Source organism: Delphinapterus leucas, unplaced genomic scaffold (assembly GCF_059928025.1).
Source record: "Delphinapterus leucas isolate spDelLeu-1000000601 "Yukka" unplaced genomic scaffold, BTC_Dleu_Yukka2 spDelLeu_asBTCV2_sq62, whole genome shotgun sequence".
NCBI classification, from domain to species: domain Eukaryota; kingdom Metazoa; phylum Chordata; class Mammalia; order Artiodactyla; family Monodontidae; genus Delphinapterus; species Delphinapterus leucas.
In genome coordinates, this window is record NW_028322271.1 from 841,701 (window position 1) to 868,461 (window position 26,761).

Below are 26,761 nucleotides of genomic sequence, written 5' to 3' on the forward strand. Positions count from 1 at the left end.
TTTATTCTATTTTTACTCTCAATATTAACCTACAAGGTTTTTCTTAGTTATATAATTTTTTACATTTTAGTAATGTGATATTCCTTATTGTTATTCATTTGAGTTTTATTCCAAAAACTCTGTTGTATCGATGACAATGATGGTGATTGATGATGGGGGAATAAAATGTACTTTATCCATGAATTATGTCTTAAGATTATCTATATGTAAACATCAATGACTCTAAGAGTTAGTTATGAAGTTCATAAATTAATCATTTACCGTTTACTCATTATGTTATTTTTGTTGATATAATTCTATTGATAAATGAATCTGTTGCAATTTCAAAGCTAGAAAAAATGTATTGCCACTTCTTCTCAATGTAAGTGTATTACTTAATTTTTAAATCCAAATGCATCATAATTCAAAGTTAATTGCAGAGACTTTTTGTTAAATTATCCCAACTTATCTTGCTCTTTGTATTTATAAGCTCTTTAATATTGCATGTATTCAAGATATCAAAGTAGCCTTAAAAGCTTATTACAAATGATAGCTTTTTTACTTAGATTAATCTGCTACTATGATACAAAGGGTGTTTTATTAAATATTCATTTTCTTCTATCAGCACTGATACTAGTAATTTAAGTTTGGCTATAGAGTAATCAATTAAAGTAAAGCATGCTGTGTGAACACTAAACCTAACACATTAATTTAGTCTATATTGACTACTCCTGCTGTCTTGCAAATCATTCCTATGGTTACAACACATTTATCAAAGTTTCTAATAGAAAAACATTCCCATGATGGCAAGACCTATACTAAATAAATATAAGATTTATGGATAATAAAAATATTTAGATTTAATTTCGTAAATTAAGTGACATTTTCCTAATGTCACAGAACACATACAATAAAAATGAGCTAAATACACTGAAATTTTGTTTAAATTATTGTGGAAAAATGACTGTGTAAGATTAATCATAGAAGGTGTACAAATGATTATACAAGAAGAGCATAAAATTTAATTAACTCTGTGATAAATTAAGGATAGTGAACAGGCAAGTGACATCTTAGAGCTGGCATATAAGTGAAATTGTGTCCAAGTGTCACCTTGGTTGGAGCTTTTTCATATTCCTAGTTAGCAAGTGTCATTATTTCAACAGAATAAAAGGACAAGAAACTTTACAATTTTGTCTGAACTTTGGAATCACTATTGCAAATCCTTAAAATGATAGCATAAATGTGACTTTCATAAATGTACTTGTATTGTAGGGAAGTTAACTTTACCCTAAAGAGGTCTGGCCTTTGCCTTTGCTCTCAGGGAGATATATCCTTTGGAAGGTCATGCCTGACAGGAACATCTTTGTATAGGGGTCTGACCACACCAGATTAAGGTAGGGGTTGACCAGGACAGAAAGACCAACAATGTGATACAGAGTAGGGCTTTGGGTCATACAATATCACTTGAAATGGAGACTGAGATCAACCAGGGGGCAAGTGGAACCCCAGTAGCGACTGAATACTGAAGCTGAATACTGGGGTGAGATTCCCTGGTTCATAGTGCTGAAACCTTAGGGTACTGTCGCACAAGGATACCAGGAAAGCAACACCTCCTGATTCCACAGAGAGTCAATCAAGTCCAGGAAGCACAGAGAGTCCAATAGGATACTATCAGAGAAACACGCCAAGACACATATTAATCAAACTATCAAAAATTAAATACAAAGAAAATATATTAAAAGCAGGAAGGGAAAAGCAACAAATAAGTACAAGGGAATCCCCAAAAGGTTAACAGCTGATCTTTCAGCAGAAACTCTGCAAGCCAGATGGGAGTGGTATGACATTTAAAGTGATGAAAGGGAAAAACATACAATGAAGATTACTCTACCCAGCAAGGATCTCATTCAGATTTGATAGAGAAATGAAAACCTTTACAGACAACCAAAAGCTAAGAGAATCCAGCAACAACAAACCAGCTTTACAAAAAATGTGAAAGGAACTTCTCTAGGCAAGAAACACAAGAGAAGGAAAATACCTACAATAACAAACCCAAAACAATTAAGAAACTGGTAATAGGAACATACATATCGATAACTACCTTAAATGTAAATGGTTTAGATGCTCCAACCAAAAGACTTAGACTGGCTGAATGTATACAAAAACAGGACCCATATATACGCTGTCTACAAGAGACCCACTTCAGACTGAGGGACACATACAGACTGAAAGTGAGGGGATGGAAAAAGATATTCCATGCAAATGGAAATCAAAAGAAAGCTGGAGTAGCAATTCTCATATCAGACAAAATAGACTTTAAAATAAAGACTATTACAAGAGAGAACGAAGGACACTACAAATGAGCAAGGGATGAATCTAACAGGAAGATATAAAAATTGTAAATATTTATGCACCCAACATAGGAGCACCTCAATACATAAGGCAAATGCAAACAGCCATAAAAGGGAAAATCGACAGTAACACAATAATAGTAGGGCACTTTAACACCCCACAGATGATCCAAAATGAAAATAAATAATGAAGGAAACACAAGCCTTAAATGATACATTAAACAAGATGGACTTAATTCATATTTATAAGACATTCCATCCAGAAACCACAGAATACACTTTCTTCTCAAATGCTCATGGAACATTCTCCAGGATAGATATCTTGGGTCACAAATCAAGCATTTGTAAATTTAAGAAAATTGAAATCATATCAAGTATCTTTTCTAACCACAATGCTATGAGACTAGATATCAATCACAGGAAAAAAATCTATAAAAAAATACAAACACCTGGAGGCTAAACAATACACAACTAAATAACCAAGAGATCACTGAAGAAATCAAAAAGGAAATCAAAAAATACCTAGAAACAAATGACAATGAAAACACGATGACCCAAAACCTATGGGATGTAGCAAAAGCAGCTCTAAGAGGGAAGTATGTAGCGATACAATCCCACCACAAGAAAGAAGAAACATCTCAAATAAGAAACCTAACCTTACAACTAAAGAAATTAGAGAAAGAACAAAAAAACCCCCAAAGTTAGCAGAAGGAAAGAAATCATAAAGATCAAATCAGAAATAAATGAAAAAAAAATGAAGGAAACAATAGCAAAGATCAATAAAATGAAAACCTTCTTTGTGAAGATAAACAAAATTGATAAACAATAGCCAGACTCATGAAGAAAAAAAGGGAAAAGATTCAAAATATAGAATTAGAAATGAAAAAGGAGAAGTAACAACTGACACTGCATAAATATAAAGGATCATGAGAGATTACTAGAAGCTACTCTATGCCAATAAAATGGACAACCTGGAAGAAATGGACAAATTCTTAGAAAAGCACAACCTTCCGAGACTGAACCAGGAAGAAATAGAAAATATAAATAGACCAATCACAAATACTGAAATTGAAACTGTGATTAAAAATCTTCCAACAAACAAAAGCCCAAGACCAGATGGCTTCAGAGGCGAATTCTATCAAACATTTAGAGAAGAATTAACACCTGTCTTTCTCAAACTCTTCCAAAATATAGCAGAAGGAGGAACACTCCTAAACTCATTCTATGAGGCCACCATCACCCTGATACCAAAACCAAAGATTTCACAAAAAAAGAAAACTACAGGCCAATACCACTAAGAAATTTAGATGCAAAAATCCTCAACAAAATACTAGCAATCAGAATCCAACAGCATATTAAAAGGATCATAAAGCATGATCGAGTGGGGTGCAAGGATTCTTCAATATACGCAAATCAATCAATGTGATAAACCGTATTAACAAAATGAAGGAGAAAAACCGTAGGATCATCTCAATAGATGCAGAAAAGCCTTTGACAAAATTCAACACCCATTTATGATAAAAACCCTGCAGAAAGTAGGCATAGAGGGAACTTACCTCAACATAATAAAGGCCATATATGAAAAACCCACAGCCAACATCGTTCTCAATGGTGAAAAACTGAAATCATTTCCACTAAGATCAGGAACAAGACAAGGTTGCCCACTCTCACCACTATTATTCAACATAGTTTTGGAAGTTTTCACCAGAGCAATGTAAGAAGAAAAAGAAATAAAAGGAATCCAAATTGGAAAAGAAGCAGTAAAACTGTCACTGTTTGCAGATGACATTATACTATACACAGAGAATCCTAAAGATGCTACCAGAAAACTACTAGAGCTAATCAATGAATTTGGTAAAGTAGCAGGATACAAAATTAATGCTCAGAAATCTCTTGCATTCCTATACACTAATGATATAAAATCTGAAAGTGAAATGAAGGAAACACTCCCATTTACCATTGCAACAAAAAGAATAAAATACCTAGGAAAAAACCTACCTAAGGAAACAAAAGAGCTGTATGCAGAAAACTATAAGACACTGATGAAAGAAATTAAAGATGATACAAACTGTTGGAGAGATAAACCATGTTTAGATTGGAAGAATCAACATTGTGAAAATGACTCTTACTACCCAAAGCAATCTACAGATTCAATGCAATCCCTATCAAACTACCAATGGTATTTTTCACAGAACTAGAACAAAAAATTTCACAATTTATATGGAAACACAAAAGACCCCAAAGAGCCAAAACAACCTTGAGAAAGAAAATTGGAGCTGGAGGAATCAGGCTCCCTTCTTCAGACTGCACTCAAAGTTACAGTAGTCAAGACAGTATGGTACTGGCACAAAAACAGAAATCAAGATCAATGGAACAGGATAGAAAGCCCAGAGGTGACCCACGCACATATGGTCACCTTATTTCTGATAAAGGAGGCAAGGATATACAATGGAGAAAAGACAGCCTCTTCAATAAGTAGTGCTGGGAAAACTGGACAGCTACATGTAAAAGAATGAAATTAGAAAACTACCTTAAACCATACACAAAAATAAACTCAAAATGGATTAAAGACCTAAATGTAAGGCCAGACACTATAAAACCCTTAGAGGTAAACATAGGGAGAACAGTCTATGACATAAATCACAGCAAGATCCTTTTAGACCCACCTCCTAGAGTAATGGAAATAAAAAGAAAAATAAACAAATGGGACCTAATGAAACTTAAAATATTTTGCACAGCAAAAGAAACCATAAAGAAGATGAAAAGACAACCCTGAGAATGGGAGAAAATATGTGCAATTGAAGCAACTGACAAAGGAGTAATCTCCAAAATTTACAAGCAGCTCATGCAGCTCAATACCAATTAAACAAACAACCCAACCCCAAAATGGGAAGAAGACCTAAAGAGACATTTCTCCAAAGAAAATATACAGATTTCCAATAAACATATGAAAGGATGCTCAACATCACTAATCATTAGAGAAATGCAAATCAAAACTACAATGAGGTATCACTTCACACTGGTCAGAATGGCCATCATCAAAAAATCTACAAACAATAAATGCTGGAGAGGGTGTGGAGAAAAGGGAACCCTCTTGCACTGTTGGTGGGAATGTACATTGATACAGCCACTATGGGGAACAATATGGAGCTTCCTTAAAAAAGTAAAAATGGAACTACCATACGACCCAGCAATCCCACTACTGGGCATATACCCTGAGAAAACCATAATTCAGAAAGAGTCATGTACCACAATGTTCATTGCATCTCTATTTACAATAGCCAGGACATGGAAGCAACCTAAGTGTCCATCGACAGATGAATGGATAAAGATGTGGCACATATATACAATGGAATATTACTCAGCCATAAAAAGAAACAAAATTGAGTTGTTTGTAGTGAGGTGGATGGACCTAGAGACTGTCACACAGAGTAAAGTCAGTCAGAAAGAGAAAAACAAATACCATATGCTAACACATTTAGATGGAATCTAAAAAAATATATGGTTCTGAAGAACTTAGGGGCAGGACAGGAATAAAGATGCAAACGTAGATAATGGACTTGAGGACATGGGGAGGGGGAAAGGGTAAGCTGGGACGAAGTGAGAGTGGCATGGACATATATACACCACCAAATATAAAATAGATAGCTAGTGGGGAAAGCAGCTGCATAGCACAGGGACATCAGCTCCGTGCTTTGTGTCCACCTAGAGGGCTGGGATAGGGAGGGTGGGAAGGAGACTCAAGGAGGAGGAGATATGGGAATAAATGTATATGTATAGCTGATTCACTTTGTTATAAAGGAGAAACTAACACACCTTTGTAAGCAATTATACTCCAATAAAGATGTTAAAAAGAAAAAAACAAACAAAAAAAGAAACATCCTCACAGATACACCCAGAGTAATGTTTGACCAAATATCTGGCCACCCTGTGGCCCAGTCAAGTTGAGGCATAAAATAAACCATCACACCTTCCATAAAACTCATTTCTTTGAAAAACAATTAGCAGAACAGGAATGTTTTTGAAACCCATATACACTGGCAGAAATATATAATAATAATTTATTCTAGTGACAAGACCAGTGATATTCTCAGGATGGAAGCTATTCAAAATAGTTAACTTGTTACCAGGTAGATAGTAAGTCTCAAGAAATTATGTAATTTTGGAGCTTGGTTTTGGTCTCTTTTTCTTACAGGTTGGACATTTGGCAGTAGCAGTAGCTAGATTAGCCTTAGTTAGTGAGAATCCACGCTGTTGGCCTCTCTCTCTGCCATCATGACCACTCCATCCTCTAAACAGTGTCTCATGAAGGCCTTCATAGTACTAACTATTTGAAGAGATTAACATGCTATCCTGAAAGCAATGGATTCATGTGCTGCGCTCTGCAATGTTTAGATAGTCCGAGATCCCTTTGGACTACATTATAGCAGAGGAAAAGGAATTACAGCTCAACAGCAAAATTTGCAAGTGTTTATTACACATTTGAAGTGAGCAAAAACTCTCCCTGATCCTCTTTTCTTACTGAAATAGAAAAGAATGCATATGCCAAAACAATGTCCATATACCAGAACCTGAGGCTCTATCTGTTCTAACAAAGTTACCACATCCATCGTGGCAACTTCAATCAGGGCAACTACTGGGTTGAGCTTGCAGCGGTCTACAGTCACCTTCCAGGATCCATCTGGTTTTTGCAAGATCATTGCTAGGTAACTTAACTGGGGATGTGATAAGGACCACCATCCTTGCATCTCTTAGAAACTCATAGCTGATATAAATCTCCTAAACTCTATATAATACATATATGATACAATTTTTATTTATATATTTTTACTTACTTTCTCATGACAGGAACAGTTTCAGAGGCTTCCATGTGGCTTTCCCTATTTTGGTAGTTATCTACAACCAAGGACCCAATCTGAAAGTTGTACTAACTTCCAAGTATGTTAATACCAATTAAACATTCAGGGCCCAGGGAAATGACCATCAGGTGGTCTATGTAAGTGATTTACTACCTGTCTCCCATATGCCCCCATACATATAGGAAGGCCACAATAATGTTTCAAAGTATTCATAGTTCAATATCACAGAAACCCTATAACCTATACCAACAGTGCTAAAAATGAGTAATCCCCATCTCCCAATTTATAGTCAAATGAGTAAATGGCCATAATTTTCTTGAGGAAAAATGCAGCAAATCATTGCTTTGTATACATGCTATGGTATTGCAATTGTTCCACTTGGAACCACTGTTTAGTGGGCTCTGATTCTGAACAATGGTCCCCAGTCTGAAACCTATGCAAGGAATCATGACATATTTATTAGGGTGGCTATCCTCAGACGCCCAATCACCAAACCTTGATTTCTTCTGCTGGTTCAAGCTGAGTAGTGACTTTGTCAGCCACCAATCTATTTTGCCCCTAGGGAGGTCATATTCTATTAACCATCCTTGTAAGTCCCTGTGCATCTGGTTCCCAGGGCTATTACTCCAACTTTGCTAGTGATCACAACATATGTGGTTAAGTACCACCTGGTTACTGACAGTTAACTGCTGCCACTTAGACTCTACTATTTTAAAGTCCATTCATGGACATTGTTTTCAGCTAGATAAATTCTGTAACAGTATTTTCTATCTCCAGCCCTAAAATGAAGAGTAGAGACATTACTGAATTTTTTTTTTTTTTTTTTTCCTGTACACGGGCCTCTCACTGTTGTGGCCTCTCCCGTTGTGGAGCACAGGCTCCGGACACAGGCCCAGCGGCCATGGCTCACGGGCCCAGCTGCTCCGCGGCATGTGGGATCCTCCCAGACCGGGGCACGAACCCGCGTCCCTTGCATCGGCAGGCGGACTCTCAACTACTGCGCCACCAGGGAAGCCCCTGAACTTTTTAATGATGCTGCTTCCTGTCTCACCAGGCCATTCATATGGTCTTGATAAATTTTGTGTCCTTGGGCCTTCCCAAGGAACATAACCATCATGCTTATCTTCTGACTGTACATGTTACATCCATTCTAGCATGTCTACTTCTCTGAGCTTTTTAATTTCTTTATCCATCATCTGACATTGCAGTTCATGCATTTCAATTTTGCTCAGCTTGGCCACTGTGTGTACCATGCCATGTACTGGGAGCCACCTTATTAGTTTGTACAATCTCCTGAGGTTCTTTCCCGGACACTAAATCCTTTATCTCCAAAGAATATTCTCAGGTAAATAAATTCTTCCCTTTCCAATTCTATGTTCCAGTCCCTCTGATAAAGAATCTTCTAACACAGTGCCACTCATCCATCCCAGATGGCTACTGATACATGTCAGATAGATTTACAGCATCTTTAAATTACACTACTTTGTTTATGAAGCCAAGTGCATCCTCAGTTGCTTGATATTGTGACTTAAAACCTAGGTATAAGCCAAGTGGCCAGGAGGGAAAGTGAGGGCAGATCTTCAGTGGTATATCTGCTGCCTTTCAGGATTATTGAGATGACTGCTCTTAGCAAAAAGGAATGGAACACTTCTGCAGGCTTAGAAGGTTCAGAAGTGTCAGAGGAATCAAAATCTTCAGGAGCAATCATCCGCATGTCTAGATTCTGTGTGTTAAAGCTTCAGATTTTCCCAATGGGGGCAATGCCCTTGGTATAACAAATCAGCCAAGTTTAACCTCCTTTGAAGTTAGTCGCACAGACTAATAAATCTCAGGCCTCATGTTTGGCTTTCTCTGCACTCCTGTTGCAAAACGAGGGCTTCTTTGCCTCTACCAAGGAGTCCCTTTGGCTTTCACATCTCATTTTTAATTCATTCTTATTTTCTTTATCATTCTGTAGAGAAATTATAGCCCATAAGAGTGTGACAGAGAGGGCACTGGAATTATAGAAATTGAGGAAGGTATTAATGGTCTCCTTGTTCCTGGATGAATTCATGTCCATGTTCATAAGAGTGCACTCTCACTTGTGAATCCCATCATATCACTTCCTTTCCCAAATCTCTTCAGGATAAACCATATATATATATATAACAAGACTGTATTATCTATTCCCCACCAAAATAGTAAACTCATTTCCTGTTGCTCCCTTTTGTGGCATTTTAAATTCTCAAAAAATATGGAAATATAGAGAAGATCAATAATTATCAACATACGTCCAATCGTGTTTTGGCTCTGCCCAAAACACGATTACTTTAAGGTTACTTTAGGATTACTTCAGAGTTACTTTAACCCCTGAATAGTATAGATGAAAATACTAAACATAGGATTTTTCATCGGGGAAAAAATAGCATAAGGACTAAAAAAATACAAAATAAGACAAAAGCTTTTCCAGCTATCCACCCACAAATTTAACAATAAACCCTTTATATTAAAATATCTAGTCAGTGTATATATCTGCATGATGTATCATAATTTATTTCCAAAGTTGTTTTATTGAAATCAGAATCCCAACAGGGCTCAGAATATTGATAGCTTGGTTGATTATTCTCTTGTCTTTAAATCTATACGTTGTCCCTCTCTCTTTTTTCCATGAAGTTTATTCTTCCTTGTGGGTGGTCATTTGCCTTGTAGAGTTAACAAAATTTTGCATTTTTCTGTGTGTATTCCTGTTTTATTTTTAACATACTTCTCCGATTTTCATGTTTTTCTTTTTTAACAAATTAGTGATTGGGAACTACAGTTTTGATTCAGATTTGATTGGTAAGAGCTCTTCATAGTTGATGTGCTACACTTATTTCTTCACATTAGGGAGCACATAATATCTGGTTGTCTCAAGTTTTATGTTCTTAAAATTAATCACTAGGTTCATTCACTTAAAATCCCCCTCGATATGTTATGATTCTTAAACACTAATACATTTAGATGTACTGTTTTCTCTATGGTTTTGAGTGCCCACAGCATACTTTACTTATATAGCATTATAATAATTATTTTAAAGAAATAAAGCAATTAACAAGGATTAATGTGCAAGAATGCTTATTATAGAATGTTTGGGGATAGAAGAAATTAGAAACACATTTAATATCAAGTAATAAAGGCACAGATAAATTATGTGGTACTTGCATAAGATGGAATGTTTTGTAGGTATTAACATGCTTTCAAAAAATATTTAATAACATGGAAAATGTTCTTAATGTAATGCTACATCAAAAAGTGCTGAAGACACAGATTGTTCCTTAAAAAAATACAAAAGCTTATCAAATGTAATTTCAAGAGCAAAGAAATAATATGTAATTTTAACTTCCTAGTGTTTCTGAGCGTCTGTAAATATACTAAATTTTAATTTAGGATAATGGATAATAACAACCAATATTACTAAATATCAACAAACTGATTTGTAATTATATATGGCTGAATAAAGTTGTTTCTTTTGCCCTTTTCTCAGTAATTTGGTGCCAACAACAAAAGTAAAAATTAATGAAAAATATTTTAAGTGCATCTTCAGTAAGAATAAAAAATATTTTTTTACCTCTCAAAAGAAGATTTTGTTAGCATAAGGAAACATGACCAAACTGAGGAAGAACTGTGAGATCCTAAGATTAACAATACAGACCTCAATAACACAAAACAAAGTTCTAAAATTAGGTGACTATCCTTGTGTTTCCTGAATTAAAGTTTGGGAAAAGGAGCAGGTTTCTTCAGGAGAATTAATGAGTGCTAAGAAAACACATCGAAACCAAATTGTATGGATAAGGTTTTCTCGTATAGAATTGCTGGCATAGCAACCAAGTGAGGACAACTTGAAATCCCCATAAGAATGACAAATAAATTATGAAGAATCCAGAATATGTGCTATGAAGGTATTTTGAAAAAGTTATAAATCTATAAACAGACATGAAAAAGTCTCTAAATCTTACCATCAAATAGAAAGCAAAATCCAAAACAATACAGAATATTAGTCCAATGTTTATATTTCCATCAATTTGAATAGTTTACATTTAACAAATTTCATGAATTAAACATAGACAAAACATTCATATTATTTTTATTTAAAATTTTGTTTTGTTGAACACTGGTTAGTTTGAGCATTTCATTGTATTTATCACATTTTTTACATTTGCTTTCCTGAATTTCTTCTTCCTGGCATTTATTCAATATAATATTTACCTTTATTTTTTAATGAAATCTCTTCCCCCTATATTGATTATTTTGCATTGCAGAAGTTATTTCTCTATTTTGAGATTTGTTTAAACTTCTTGAAGCTTTTGGTGTTTAACCAAATCATTATGTCTGCTTTTATTGTGTAGCTCAGAGTTTGTTATCTCCTGTATTATTTCAGTAATTTTATGCTCTACATATTTAAGTCCTTATTCCATCTGAATTTTATTTTGATTTGTATTTTAAAATCTATATAAGGAGACCAACCATCTGCTAACTAAAATGTACATATGTATTTTGCATTATCATATCATGATATCTGTGCCCTACAGAAATCTCTGAATAAAGCATACTACTGTAGTTGAGGGGATGGGCGGGGGGACAGCGTGTCCTTAAAGAGAATAACTTACCATCAAGAGAAGAGTAGGTCCTTCGAGAGAAAACAGAAACCTAACAGAAAATGTTAACTTGCTGGACAAGAGAAAACACATTTCAAGTTTCTCCTTAACCACTATTCTACAGAATGCCAAGCACTTGAGAGTATTCACTTTTGACAGTAGGGGATAGAGTGTATTAAATAATTTTGATACTCACTAGCTGATCCCATGAAGATGGGCTGCTGCTTTGGTTGCTTTGGAAAACCATAAATATCTATTTAAAACTCAGTTTGTGAACATCTGCGGTTATGTTAATCAAATATTTTATCAACGTTTCTTCATGCATTCTCAGTTCCATGAGGTGAAAACGTGCTTCATTTTTCCCCCCTCAGTCCACCATTCACCAGAGGAAAGTTTTCCTTCGTTTGCAGCATTATGTTTTTATCAGATCAAATATTGGGCAATTATCAGCTTCATCTTGACTTGTGTCTTCAGAAATGTTGAAAGGACTCTGAAACTAGTAAATGATAAATAACTATGTCACTTTCTGGATTAAAAAAAATCTTGTAATTTGTAAAAGTGACTGTTTCATGAAGTTACAATTTTATGTAGATTGGATTTTATTTTCCACCTTCTTTCACTTAACTATTTTCTCATCACACCTAGTTTCTATTATTTTCTTCTGAATTCTGAGAAAAACTGAGTATGTATGTATGCCGAGTATGTATTTCATTGCATTGATTTTCTAAGGAATATAACTTGCTGCTTACTGCTATCACAATTTTAAATTTGATAATTCTGTTTTTAATCAGGAATAATTTCTTTATAATCTCTAGAATAATAAAGAGGCAATGATAGCTTTGAATCAGGTTGAAAATGGAGTGGTGGCTAGACTCTGGGCTTCTGGGGTTCTAGGTATGTCCCAACCACATCTGGGGCTTCCCATGTCTAGAGGTGCCTCAAGCAAGGAGGGCTTAGCTCACACTTGGAAGGCCCCTATTTACTTTGTCATGTTCCCCAGGGTGGGAGTCAGCTTGCTGAACGCCTTCCTGTTTGCACCAGAGAAAACATAAGAACCCAAGTTTTTGTCTATCCCCATCTCTGCATCAGGTTCAAGCCCTTTTCCTAGACATACGGTAACCATTCTTTATTCCATAACCCTCATTTGAAGCCACTTCTGACCTGCAATGAAGATGAATAAAGAAAACCTGGACCATTGTTCTACATCACGGACCACAGCTCAGATTTGGACTATTCTTGCACATGGACCAGTAAAATGTATAGGACCTTAAGCCCATGTTCTTTATTTGCATCAAATGATGACCAGTAGACTGATTTTCCATCACTTTTCTTGTAGCAGGAGATGAATTAAATAAATAACTTAGGTAAAAAAAGAAAAGGAGAGAAAAAAAGGTAAAGTTAAGAGGAAGACCATGTATCACTCCCCCTTTTCTTGTTGCCCTAGATTCCATCCTTCCGAGCAAGGAATCATAACATTTATATATATATATATATATACACACACACACACACATATATATATAACATATACATGCACATATATATACACGTTATTTATGTTTTGTGCAAATAAACATTCTGCACACTATATAAAAGACAAAAATTGATCAGTTACAATTAAAGTTCCCACTACTCAGCACTGTGCAAAGAGAAAATTGGAAAAATCAGTTCGAGATTAGTTCTCACTTTGATGCAATGGTCTCAGCAGAGGTGGATCTAGAGGAAGTATAAGGTGGCAGGTCTTCTATGATGAATGGCTTATTAGAGTATGAACTGGTAATAAAAAACATGGGATTTCAGTTCACAATACTGATATAATTTGTGAGGTGAAAATAGCTAAGAATTTTTCAAAAATAATGACAGACACCAAACCATAGATCAAGGACTCAGAGGAGTCCAAGTGGGATAAATAATAAAAAAACTTTCACCTGGCATGTTGTGTTCAAACTACAGAAAATCAAAGAAAAAATCTTGAAACACACACACAGAAAAACACCACCTTACCTATGAAGAAAGAAGTATAAGATTTATAGCAGACTTCTTGTCATCAACAATGCAAGCAAAAAGAGAGTGGAGAGAAATATTTAAAATGTTGAAATAAAGGAATCACCAAGCTAGAATTCTGTATTAAGGAAAATTGGTCCTCAAAAATGAAGGAGAAATTAAAGACTTTCTCAAATGAACAAAAATGAGGAATTTTTCACCAGTAGATCTGCCTTTCAAAAAATGTTTAGAGGTTTAATTTTTTTAAACTTTAGAGAAAGAAAATGATGCAGGTTAGAAACTGAGATCTACATAAAGGAATGAAGGGCATTAGAGAGGGAACACATAAAGGTAAAATAAACCCTTTTCTTTTTCTTTTTCTTACTTGATTTAATATATAAGTGTTCAAACTAACAACAGCAACAATATATTGGATGAGTATAGCTTATTGATAAGTGAAATGAGTGACATCAATGTTAGAAGGGATGAATATGAAATATTTTAAGGTACCTACACACTCATAAAATAATATAGACCTATTTAGAAGTGGACTTGTAAATACACGTTGTAAATACATGTTGCCATCCTGAGGGCAACCACTAAAATCATTTTTTAAAAAGAAGTATAACTGATTTGTTAAGAAATGAGAGAAAACAGAATCATATAAAATGCCTAATTAAACCAGATAAGGCAGAAAAGGGGTAGAATAATAAAAAATAAGAAGTGCAATGAATAGAGAACAGTACAGAAAGGGGAGAGATTAATCCAACTATACACATAATCACTTTAAATGTGAATGGATTAAATGCAACTATAAAAATTAAAAACAGAAAATGACAGAGGGGATTAAAAAAACAACTGACTATATGTTGTCTGCAAGAAACCCACTTTAAAAAGAAAGACATAGATTGTAAGTAAAGTGATGAAGAAAACTATACCACACTAACACTAATGAAGGGAAAGCTGAAGTAGCTATATTAATGTCAGGCAAAGCAGACTTCAAACAAGGAAAATTATCAGGGATAGAGAGAGGCATTACATAACGATAAGGGGGTCAATTTTCTAAGAAGACTTAATCCTTAATGTGTACGTGCATAACAGCAAAGTACCAAAATAAGTGAGGCAAAAACAGATAGAATGGCAAGATGCAATAAACAGCTCTATTATTATAGTTGGAGACCTCAACAGACCTCTATCAGTAATTGACAGATTCTGCTTACAGAAAATCAGTGAGCATACAGTTGAACTGAACCACCATCATTATCAACTGTATCTAATTGACATTTATAAAATACTTATCCAACAGCAGAAGATTACAGTCATCCCTTGGTATCTGAGGGGGATTGGTCCCAGGAGCCCCTGCATATACCAAAATCTGCTGATGCTCAAGTCCCTCATATAAAATGCAGTAGTAAAATGAATGGAAATTTCAATCCAAGTTGATTGAATCCACAGATGCGAAACCCAAGAATTTGAAGGGCTAATTAAAATCACAATAAATACATTAAACGTAAGATTTAATTTCGCTAAATAGACAATTATTATTATTTATTTATGACATACCCAATTTAACAGGACATAGGAAGTCTGCAGTATAAGTGACAGAAAGAATCTAAGGGGAGAATACTGATCAAAAAGAAATGGATTTAGTTATAATAATATCAGAAAAAGAAGTCAAAAATACTATCAGGGATTAAAAGATATTTACTATGATAAAATGTATGAATCATTAAGACCTAGTAACTCCAGCTTCTCAAGCTTCTATAAATATAGCAACTCAGTCTTCACAAGGGAAAATTGAAAATCCACAAACTGGGAAATGTTCTCACACTTCTTTCACTTAATGCTATGTCAAAAAATATTTATAGATATAGATAGGTAGATGACAGATAGATGAATGGATGTGTGTGTGTGTGTGTGTGCGCACGTGCACATGCATATGTGTATCTTATAAGAGTCTTGAATCAGCAACTGAATTATTGAATCTGACACTGACCTGGGGTAACATTCAGACACTTCAAAAACATCTAGATAAGTGGTCTGAGGTATCAATAACATCTATTAAACAGAAATGATACCCTCTCAAGTTGTTAGCATGAGAGATATGGAGGTCAGGTGATAAACTGAGTTCTGACCCAAGCCCAACTCACAGGGTGCTCACTGGTTCATAATGAAATTTGTGGATATTTATCCCGTTCCTGATATATAAGTGGAAAAAACACAGTTAGTGATAGAACACCCCTTGTCTTGCTTTTCAAATTTGTGTGGGAAAGCCAAATGAAACTGAACTGAACTTGTCTCCCATTCCAACAAGCTTGAAATCAACAGCAATACTGCATTTCTGGAATTATTGAAGAGATGTATATTACTGTCAAAGATATGGAAAATGTAGTAGCTGTGATTCCTAGATATCCCCATTTAATTTGCTTACATGGCTTTAGCACAACAGTGATGGATCATGGCACATAAACATGGACTCCTGTATATTTAACAGGTGGTAGCCTGATTTTGAATTGAAACTGCTATGTCTACATATGATACCCTGACTAAAAAAGCTTATCATAGACATTACCATTGGAGATTTAGGTGTGCATCTATTGGTTTGGAAAATAATAAATAAGTAAATTTTCAATCTCCATTAAGTGTGTGTGTGTCTATGTGTGTGTGTGTTTATATGGTAAGGACCAAGGATGATAGTTCCACCTTCACGGTTTTATATAAGTATTATATCAACTCTCTTGCTTTCTACATAATACTGTATATAGGGCATTTATGATCTCAATAATCCATAGAAGATACCAGTAATTTGCTATATTGATTACATCAGAGTGCTCATTTAACCCCTTTGGGCCCCCACGGGAGTGGAGGAAGACTGGAAAGAGAGGGAGAAGGGGCCATTGAAGGTACAGTATTTACTATGGGATTTAACTCCTCAAAGGCCTCCCAGTAGCTTCAGATCTGCTCAAGAATCCTTCATGTCCTGCTGGTTTGCAGCGAGTGGCTCACAGCTTCAAGGCCTCCTCTGCCAGATGGAGAACTATTTCAAACATCCTGCCTCTATTTTGTACTGTAGCAATGCAGACAGGAGACCTGACCCCATTTTCAGGTTCTAAAGAGAAATTCTAAGTACCTGAAAGACTGAGGAACATGGTGGCTTTTATTTAAGATGTGGAGATAGAGAGCACATACCTGGACTTGGGCCTGCAGCAGCACCAAATTGCACCAAGATTTCCCTTTATTTTCTCTCACATCTCTGTTCCTCCTTTTCTTTCTGCTGGATTAGCCATGGGGACTCCAAGTTCTTCATTGTGTGGTCCTGGTACCAAGATTCTCCTGGGAATTATAAAGCTATTCACCTTTTACATCGAGCACTTCTTATTTTTTCCCCAGCAACATAAGTCAATCCTTAAGAGGGGTCAGGGTGCTAGCTCTTAAATATATTTTAGTCATCCCTTTGTACATTAAATTCTCTTTCTTGGAGACTGCTCCTGACATGGTGTTCACCGTGCTCTCAGCTGGCCTCCTGAAGTTCTGCCCTGCCTTCCCCACCAGGTACAGTTCAGGAGCTGCCTACCACAGGGTGATAGGTTATCTTCTAGTTGCTTTATTCCTTTCCGTTTTACATTTAGAGAGTGTAATTGGAATACATAAACTTCTCTGTGACCACAGCTTTATTTGCAACCCACAGGTTTTGTTATGGCATATTTTCATTATCACTGAATTAATAAAATTCTGATTCCCATTGTGACTTTATCTTTGACCTACATAATGATCAGAAGTATGTTTTTAATATCCAACTATTTGGTAAAATATTGGTTATATAGTTTTAAATTTCTTGCTTGTTCGGAGTCTTGTTTTATAACCAGAATATAGTCAATTTTATAAATGTGCCATGTGCACCTAAAAATTTCTGCATAATATATATATTCCATCATTGTTGGTGCAGTGTTTTATGTAAATTTAGGCCAAAGTTTTTAATGATGGTATTCAGATCTATAATCTGCTGATTTGTTGTTGTGGTTCTATGTTACTGATCTAGGTAATTTAGATTTTTCTATTTCTACTTAGATTTTTGGAATTTCCCTTCATATATTGCATTGAAGTTTAGACTTAAAATATATTCCTTGTAAAGTAACAGTGGGTTTTATTATCCTGCCTTATCGCCAGTGATACTTTTTGCTTTCAAATCTATGTTAACATTAACAAATCTTCTTCAATTTTACTTATTGTTGTTATGACATAATTTTTGAATCCTTTCATTTTCAATCTGACTCTTGTCTCTTGTAGGTGGCATAGAATTAGGTTTTTGGTTTGTTTCAATAATCCTTGTCCTTTAATTTCAGTATTTACAGTTAATGTATTTTCTTACAGACCGTTTACTCCTTGTTTACTATTTGTCCCACCTTGTTATGTTCCTTTTGCTCTTCTTTCTTCCTTTGAGATTTCTTCAAATTCCATTTTCCCTTGTATTAGCTTGTTATTTTTACATAAGTAGCAGTTACACATGTACCATGACTTATTAGCTCTTTTACTGCTTCTCAAGCAATGCTGAGATCTTAAATTTCTTTTACTACTTTTTCCTCTTCCTTTTGTTTTAATGCATTCTAATTTTTGATATATTTTATTATTACTCTTTTTTGCTGTTAGATTTTATTTAGGTTTATCCACTTATTTATCCTTTCTGTTATACATAATTCTTTATAAAGTCCTTATTTTCATCTGTGATAATCTTCCTTCTGCCTGCAGGTCTCCCTTTAGAATTTAATTCAGTCAGTTCTGATGAGAACATATTTTCTAAATTTTGTTTGTCTGCAAATTTCCTTATTTCATCTTTCCTTCCAAACATTTTCTCTGCCTCTAGAATTCCCAATGGGCAGTTCTTTTCTTTAGCACTTAAAAATGTTATTCCATTATTTTCCAGTATCCAGTCAGTTTCGCTGAGAAGTAAGCTGTAATCTTAATCCTATTGTTCCTTTGAAAGTAATCTCTCTTTTTCCTCGGGCTGCTTTTAAGATGTCATGTTTTTCTTTGCTGTTCATGAATTGTACTGTGGTGATCTTAGGTGTGGTTTTCTTTGTATTTGTTCTTGTTGCTTTTTTTTAGTGCTTATTGAATTTAAGGCTCCATATATTCTTTTTAGTTTTAGAGAACTCTCAGCTGTTAATATTTCTGAAATATTGTTTTCATCCCAATCTCTCTCTCCTTTTTTCTTTGGACTCCAGTTTACACATATGATAAAAATGTTTACTGTGGCCCATATGTCTCAAATGCGCTTTTGTGTACTTTTTATTCTTTTCGTTTCCCATGCTTTAGTCTTAATATTGTTACTACTCTATCTTCCAGTTCACTTACCTCTCTTTACCTGTGTCCAATTCACTACCGAGTTTTAAATTTCATATAATTTTTAATTCTATCAGTTCAACTTCAATCAGTTTATAGTTTCTAGTTGTCAAGTTAAATTCTTCACCTTGTCATCTATTTTTTTGAACTTGATAATATTTACCAAAATATGTATGAACTTGAACGTTTAGGTCATCTATGATTCTGATTCTTTTTTGTTTTTTATTCTAATTCTCCTTTTCTTGGTAGTCTTGGTGGTTCTTCAGTGAATACCAGACTTGGGATATGACAAGTTGTAGAGAATCTGAATGACATTACAGTTGTCCTTTGAACAACCTGGGTTTGAACTGCACAGATCCACTTATGCATGGATTTTTTTTCAATAAGTAATACAGTACTACATGATCTGTGGTTGATTGAATCCTCAGATTCAGAACCACAGATAAGAAGGGCCGACCATAAAGTTATATGTGGATTTTTGACTGCACAGGGAGTCAGCGTCTCTAATCCCTACATTGTTCCAGGGTCAACTGTATTTTCTTGAGTAGAGAATTTCCTGTTCTTAGGTAGGGAGCAGAGGGGAAGATCACCTCAGTCACTGGACCAACTTCATACTCATTTTCCTTCTTTATAAGGTTCAATGTAGATGTTGCATCAACCTTCCTAACACATAGACACACAGACACACAGACACACACACATATGTAGAGACTTCCAATGTCCTAATTCATATCATTAGTTTTCCATTGGGCCACAAATCTTTCATAGGTTCTGAATCCCAATTTTGTCTCTTCAGCATTATGAGCCAACTAAGTCTTTGCTTTGACTTCAGTTAGCTTTTGTTTGACTTCTTAGCATCTTGTCTTGTCTACCTATTATACATGGAAAATACTGCAAGGGAACACTGTTGCTGAATCCAGCTCCGTTCTCTGAATCTTTACTCTCTCTGTGATTTTGGTCCTTAAAATTCTAGCTGCCTTGGTATTTCTCAATTCCAACTCTGGTTTCCTTAGTCCTATGACATTGTCCTAAGATCTACTGGCTTTTCTACCTCTTAGGAGCCACATGTGGTTTCTCAGACTTTTGCTCTTCATCAGTAGTTTCTAAATGACTGGGCTAGAAACGCATGTGCAGAATATTGTTCTCACTTCAGTGAGTTTCTTTCTCTATTTTACTTTTCTAGGTCATGGCTACCTCAGTAGCTTTCTAACACTCACAGTCAAATGTTTCTTATGATTTATCTGGCCTTTCTAGTTTTGGGGTAAACATTTTCATACCTTCCAATCCAATTTGAGTAATGTATTGTTTTTACAGTGCATTAGTGGAAATTAAATGGTAAATTCAGTCAGTCATTTCATACATCAAAAAGGAAAATCAGTCAACACAACTGTCTGACTGAAATGAATGAAGAAAACAATTCTAGGTAAACAACTGTCCCAGTAGACTTGTATAAATACAGTAGTGGTGTCATGTGCAGAATTAATCTTTCCTCACCCTTAACTGCAGAACACTCTGCCAGCCAATTCAGTCACTCAAATGATACTGAATTATAATATTCCAGTTTCATTTACTCTCAGTTACTGGTGACTGCCCTTCCTTCTCCTTCATCTGTCCATCAGTGGAGAATGTCAGAGCAGAAGAATAGTAATATTGGCCTATTGTAATGTACTGTCTTGAATTCTACAGCCTCAAAATTCTTAGGCTAACTCAATGATCTTAAAGAGCCTGGTGCAGAAAGGATATGTGAATTAAATCCCAGACCACTGGCTGACCCTTCCAGCACTAACATCCCTTATTCCTGGTTCTAATATATCACAGAATACTCAAGAGGAAATTTTGAGTGGTCAGCAGAAATATGGCTCCAAAGCAGGCACATGGAAAAGAAATGTCATCTGTGAACTACTTTAAAGTTGACTTGTCTTTTACTCATAAACCAGATTCAGTGTGAATTCTGTTCTGCTAAATGTTAGAGAATCTGTTGGAGGAGTGTGGGCAATTCTTTTGAATTTTTTACTATCTAACTTCTTGGTTTTTTAACACCTTTATTGGAGTATAATTGCTTTACAACGCTGTGTTAGTTTCTGCTTATAACAAAGTGAATCAGCTATACATATACATATATCCCCATATCTCTTCCCTCTTGCGTCTCCCTCCCTCCCACCCTCCCTACCCCACCCCTCTAGGTGGTCACAGAGCACGGAGCTGATCTCCCTGTGCTATGTGGCTGCTTCCCACTAGTATCTATTTTACATTTGGTAGTGTATATATGTCCAAGCCACTCTGTCACTTCATCCCAGCTTACCCTTCCCCCTCCCTGTGTCCTCAAGTCCATTCTCTACATCTGCATCTTTATTCCTGTCCTGCCCCTAGGTTCTTCAGAACAATTTTTTTTTTTTTTAGATTCCATATATCTGTGTTAGCGTACGGTATTTGTTTTTCTCTTTCTGACTTATTTCACTCTGTATGACAGTCTCTAGGTCCATCCACCTCACTGCAAATAACTCAATTTCATTTCTTTTTATGGCTGAGTAATATTCCATTGTATGTATGTGCCACATCTTCTTCATCATTCATCTGTCGATGGACACTTAGGTTGCTTGCATGTCCTGGCGACTGTAAATAGTGCTGCAATGAACATGGTGGTACATGTCTCTTTTCGAATTATGGTTTTTTTAGGGTATATGCCCAGTAGTGGGATTGCTGAGTCATATGGTAGTTTTATTTTTAGTTTTTTAGGGAACCTCCATACTGTACTCCATAGTGGCTATATCAATGTACATTCCCACCAACAGTGCAAGAGGGTTCCCTTTTCTCCACACCCTCTCCAGCATTTATTGTTTGTAGATTTTTTAATGATGGCCATTCTGACTGGTCACACAAAGAACTTTGGCATGGTGTTCATCATCTAGCTAATCCTAACATGCAGACATTTATGAGAGTAATGTCAGGTCTTTGCCAGAGTGGGTTGCGTATTTGGGCAACTGGGTCAAATCAAGAAGGGCAAATGTAGGCTGCCAGAGTAAATAAGGAGAGGAAAAACGAAAAGAACGAGACATATCATTCATCAGTGATTTTCTCCCCAATATTCTTAGCCTCCACCTATCTCCATCTTACTGGTAACACAGGAAATAGGCTGAAGAATCAGGTAAAAGGTCTCTACAGAAACTGAGGTAATAAAGAAAATAAAAAAATAAAACATAAAATTGTAAATTTTCTTCCTAGGGATAATTGAGATGATACTTCAATAATAACATAAGATCAGGTGAAGTCTAAAGAAATTTTAGAAAACCTGGATAAAGTAAGAAAACATCTCTTCGCCAGCATCCGAATGTTAGAGAGACACCGAGACATGTGGGCCAAGTTCTGGAGAGAAGGGAAACACAGACGCAAGCTTGACATTTGGTGCAGCTTTTCTCCTTGGGGCATTTGCTGATTCAACTCATACAGCCTAGGAGCTGAAAAGCCAAGGAGTTCAAAAGACTCTAAGCACAGAAGCCAAACGGCAAGAGCTCAAGCTAAAGGCAACGACTAATGGAATGACAAGCTACACCTATCCTTAGTCTCACAGGGCTGGGGGAACCATTACATTTAAAGCCTGACAAATACAAGGGTAGTTGGAAATAGGGAGAATCTAAACGTTCACATGGTAATCCCAAAGGGCAACACCCATAGAGGAAGGACAAGACAGAAATAGAGCAACCTTCACACAGAGTGAAAAACGGCTTTGAATGAGCTCAAACTGAGAATGGACTAAGGTTTCCAGTCCCTATAGTAACTGTCTGCCATGGGCAAAAGGAAATCTTTTCAAGAGAACGATAACATCCTGAATGTGGAGGTATATTTATAGTTTCCTAAAATAAGTGAAGCCAAATTTTAATATAAAAATAATTGGACATACCAGGAAAAAGACTAAATGATCAAAAGCTCAAAAAAAAAAAAAGAAAGAAGGAAAAAAGAAAATATAAATAGACACAGGAGGACAAGAGTTAGTAGGCCTTGGTTAAAAAACAAAACAACTATGATTAAACAAAGAAAATAGACACATGGCAAATAAGCGTATGAAAAGATGCTACACATTCCATGTCATCAGGGAATTTTAAATTAGAATAATGAGATACCACTACACACCTATTCAAATGTCTAAAATCCAAATACTGAAATACCAAAGTTGTTGACAATGCAGAACTGGAATTCTCATTTGTTGCTAGGAGGATACTTGGCAGTTTCTTACAAAACTAAACATACTTTTACCATACAGTGATCTAGTAATCATGCTATTTGGTATTTACCCATAGGAACTGAAAAGTTACATCCACATAAAAACCTGCACATGGATGTTTATAACAGTTTCTTTCATAATTGCCAAAACTTGAAATCAACCAAGATGTTTTTCAATAGGTGAATGGATAAACAAACTATGGTATATCGGTACAAAGGAATAGCATTCAGCAATAAAGAGAAAAGGCTATGTAGCCATGAAAAGACATGGAAGAAGCTTAAATGCATATTGCTAAGTGAAAAAAAGCCAATCTGCAAAGCCTACATGCATATTATATGATTGCAGCTATATGAAACTTAGGAAAAGGCAAAAACGTGGAGATAATCAAAAGATCAGTGGTTGCCAGAGGTTGTGGGGAGGGAGAAAAGGATGGGTGAAGCCCGGAATTTTAAAGGCAGAGAAACTCCTGTGTATGGTTCTGTAATGGTGGATACAGGCTATTGCACATTTGTCAAAAATCATATAATGTACAAAACAAAGAGTGAAGTCTAAAGTAAACCATGGACATTAGTAATAATGTGTCAATATTGGTTCATTAACTATAACAAATGTATTACGCTAATGTAAGATATTAATAATAGGGGAAACTGGGTAGAGAGGTAAGGAGGTATGAGAACTCTGTCCTTTCTGCTTAATTTTTCTGTAAACCAGAAACGGCTCCAAAATAGTCTGTTAATTTAAAAAACAAATCTAGACCTGCATACAAAACTTGCACGTAAATCCAACCACAGCAGCATTATTCATAAGAGCCCCAAAGTGGAAATACCCCAAATGGCCATTTACTGTGAATGGATAAATGAAACATAGTAATATCTACACCATGGAATTATTATTCAGCCATAAAAAGAAATCAAGTACTGATGCATGCTAAAACATGGATGAACCTTGAAAACATGCTAAGTAATTGTATGATTCCATTTGTATGCAATGTCCAGTCTAGACAAATCTGTAGAGACAAAGTATATTAGTGGCTGCCTAGGGTTTGGAGAAATGGGGGAGTGAGTGACCTATAATAGATTCTTTTTCTTTTGCGGGGTGGATGAAAGTTCTAAAATTGATTGTGGTGGTAGATGCATAACACATTAAATTGTACACTTTAAATAATATGGAAAGTAAATTATATCTCAATGAAACTATTATTTAAAATTATGATTAATGTATTAAAAAAAGGACAACATGTACAATTTAAGCAAAAATTGTCTGTGAAATGCAACCAAAAGAAACTTCTAGAATTAAAAATGCTGAAATTAAGCACTCAGAAGATCGGTTGAACAGTACTTTAGTCAAACAAAAGAAAGGATTACAAATGTCAATTAAAAAATAACTACACTAAAATGTGGAGGGAAAATGATGGAAAAGAGAAATAAGTACTTAAGACATATAGAGTATATATAAAACACTGTGTCTAGCCAGCCCCAAGTCACACAGCCTAGGGAGGAGACACACAGCCTACCTGAATCACAAGGACTTCTCCAAAGGAAAAATGAGGTTCTGATGCCAGAAGTGGATGGAATGAATTGCAAAGAAAAAGAACAATGGTAAAGTATAATCTAGATATACATCGGTAAATACATAGGTTCCCTGGGGTTGTGACCTGGTACAAACAATAAAAAAAAAAGGATAAGGCTCATAGTAGAGGCTGCTAGATTCTGCTGAGGAAAATGTCCAGGGAGGGAAGAGTTGATTTATTTCCTTATTTTTTTAGAGTCCACATATAAGTGACATCATGCACTATTTGTCTTTGTCTTATTTCACTTAGCATAGTGTCCTCCAGTTTTATCCATGTTGACTTAAATGATAGGATTTTCTTCTTTTTTAAGGTTGAATAATATTCCATTGTATATATATATATACCATATTTCCTTTATCCATTAATCTACTATGGACACTTAGGTTGTTTCCATACCTTGGCTCTTGTGAATAATGCTACAATGAACACGGGAGTATAGATATCTCTTCTAATAATGATGATGTTTCCTTTGGATATATACTCAGAAGTGGGAGTGAGGAAGAACTTATGACACAAATCGACCATGTGTAAAAGATGTTGTAGGAATGAAAAAGTCTGAACACCTAGGCAGAGTGTGGAGTATTTGGAAAGGTCATTGTTCAAGGTCATACATAGTTTAAAATTATGACATTTCAGTGAGCCTGTGTGCATGAAGGCTTGCTTATATTTGGGGATTTGAATATAGTGCAAAGAAGTGTTGCTAAATTTTCGATCAACATCAAAAACAGGGTGGAAATGTTTTTTCTTTTATTATGAAACTGCAGGAAAGGCAAGCCTAGAATTCTAGGCCCACTAGAATCTTCCCCGATGATAGTGCTAATTTAGGAGAAGAAGAAGGATCCAAGGCCATAGAACAATTTTGAAAGCAAAATAAGACTGCTGAGTCTTCACCCAGTGTATGAGATTAAGTTTTAATGGCATATGATGCAGTGGCCATGACACAGCCGGCAGAGCTCGTTGAGTTGTGGAAAATGGCTCTTGAAGCTACAGGAAATGAACAGTAGACATAGAAAAAGAACAAGGTAAGTTCCAAAGAGTGGAAGGACAAAATTAATCAAGAGAAAAGTCAAAAATAGAGAAGAAAAGCAGTAAACTTGACAAATAAAACCAAAAGCTTGTTCTTTAGAAAGACCAATAAAATAAGCAATATTTGGCAAATATGATAGTGATGGGACTAGCTATAAAACAGAGAGATTTGTTTTTTTAATTACAAAAGAATACCATGGTAGCTTTATACCAACACATTTGAAAATCTGGACAAAATGGCTGATTATTGATTAGTTATGTGCAGCCATTATTTACTCCTGTTTTGAGTAGAGAATACAAGTAGCTTTACGAAAATAGAAAATATAATCAAAGATATACACCTTAGAAAGACATCAGTTATTTTCCAATGTATTAAAAAATTAGAAGAGTCCTAATACAAAAATCAGATATGGAAAATTTACCCAAAAGTAACTAGAAGCACATTTCTTTTAAGATCTTAAGTTCTACCTCATATTAGCAAATAGATTCCAGCAACGTATTTTTTAAAAGTCATTATGATCAAGAGGGATTTATCACCATAAAGCAGATTTTTTCCTAATTGGGATTCGGGCAGATGAGCTATGGGACTTTTCAAATCTCCAAAAATAATGACAAGAATAGTGACAGAAAAATAGGAGGCTGCAAGCAAAAACATTCAGGAAATGAGGAGAAATGAATGAGATTTAATAGATGATTATGACAGCCAGGATAGTACAGTTTGTTGGCACGTACTTCATACAAGCTGAGGCTTTGGTTTTTTGTTGTTGTTTTGTTTTTGTCTTTTTTAATTAGGAGAAATGTCTTAGAAGCAGCACTGGTGGAGT

At 35.4% G+C, this 26,761-nt stretch overlaps 1 protein-coding gene across 25 annotated transcripts in view; it reads right to left on the reverse strand.

The window, feature by feature from the left end:
• Positions 1–26,761, reverse strand: part of LOC149743871 (uncharacterized) — a 164,399-nt gene that overhangs the window by 48,000 nt on the left and 89,638 nt on the right. For 3 of the 25 annotated variants that reach the window (XR_016391702.1, XR_016391687.1, XR_016391695.1), the window contains 2 exons: positions 16,972–17,115; positions 11,996–12,295 (listed from right to left, as the gene is read on the reverse strand). The exons of 17 other annotated variants lie outside the window; for them this stretch is intronic. Coding sequence is in view for 1 of the 8 variants with exons in the window: in XM_089906093.1 (XP_089762219.1) it covers positions 17,018–17,115 (98 nt within the window). In the remaining 7 variants the exon portion in view is untranslated. Of the gene's footprint in view, positions 1–11,995; positions 12,296–12,960; positions 13,159–16,971; positions 17,131–26,761 lie in introns of all 25 variants that reach the window. 5 more of the 25 variants (XR_016391689.1, XM_089906093.1, XR_016391696.1 and 2 more) reach the window with 4 other exon arrangements.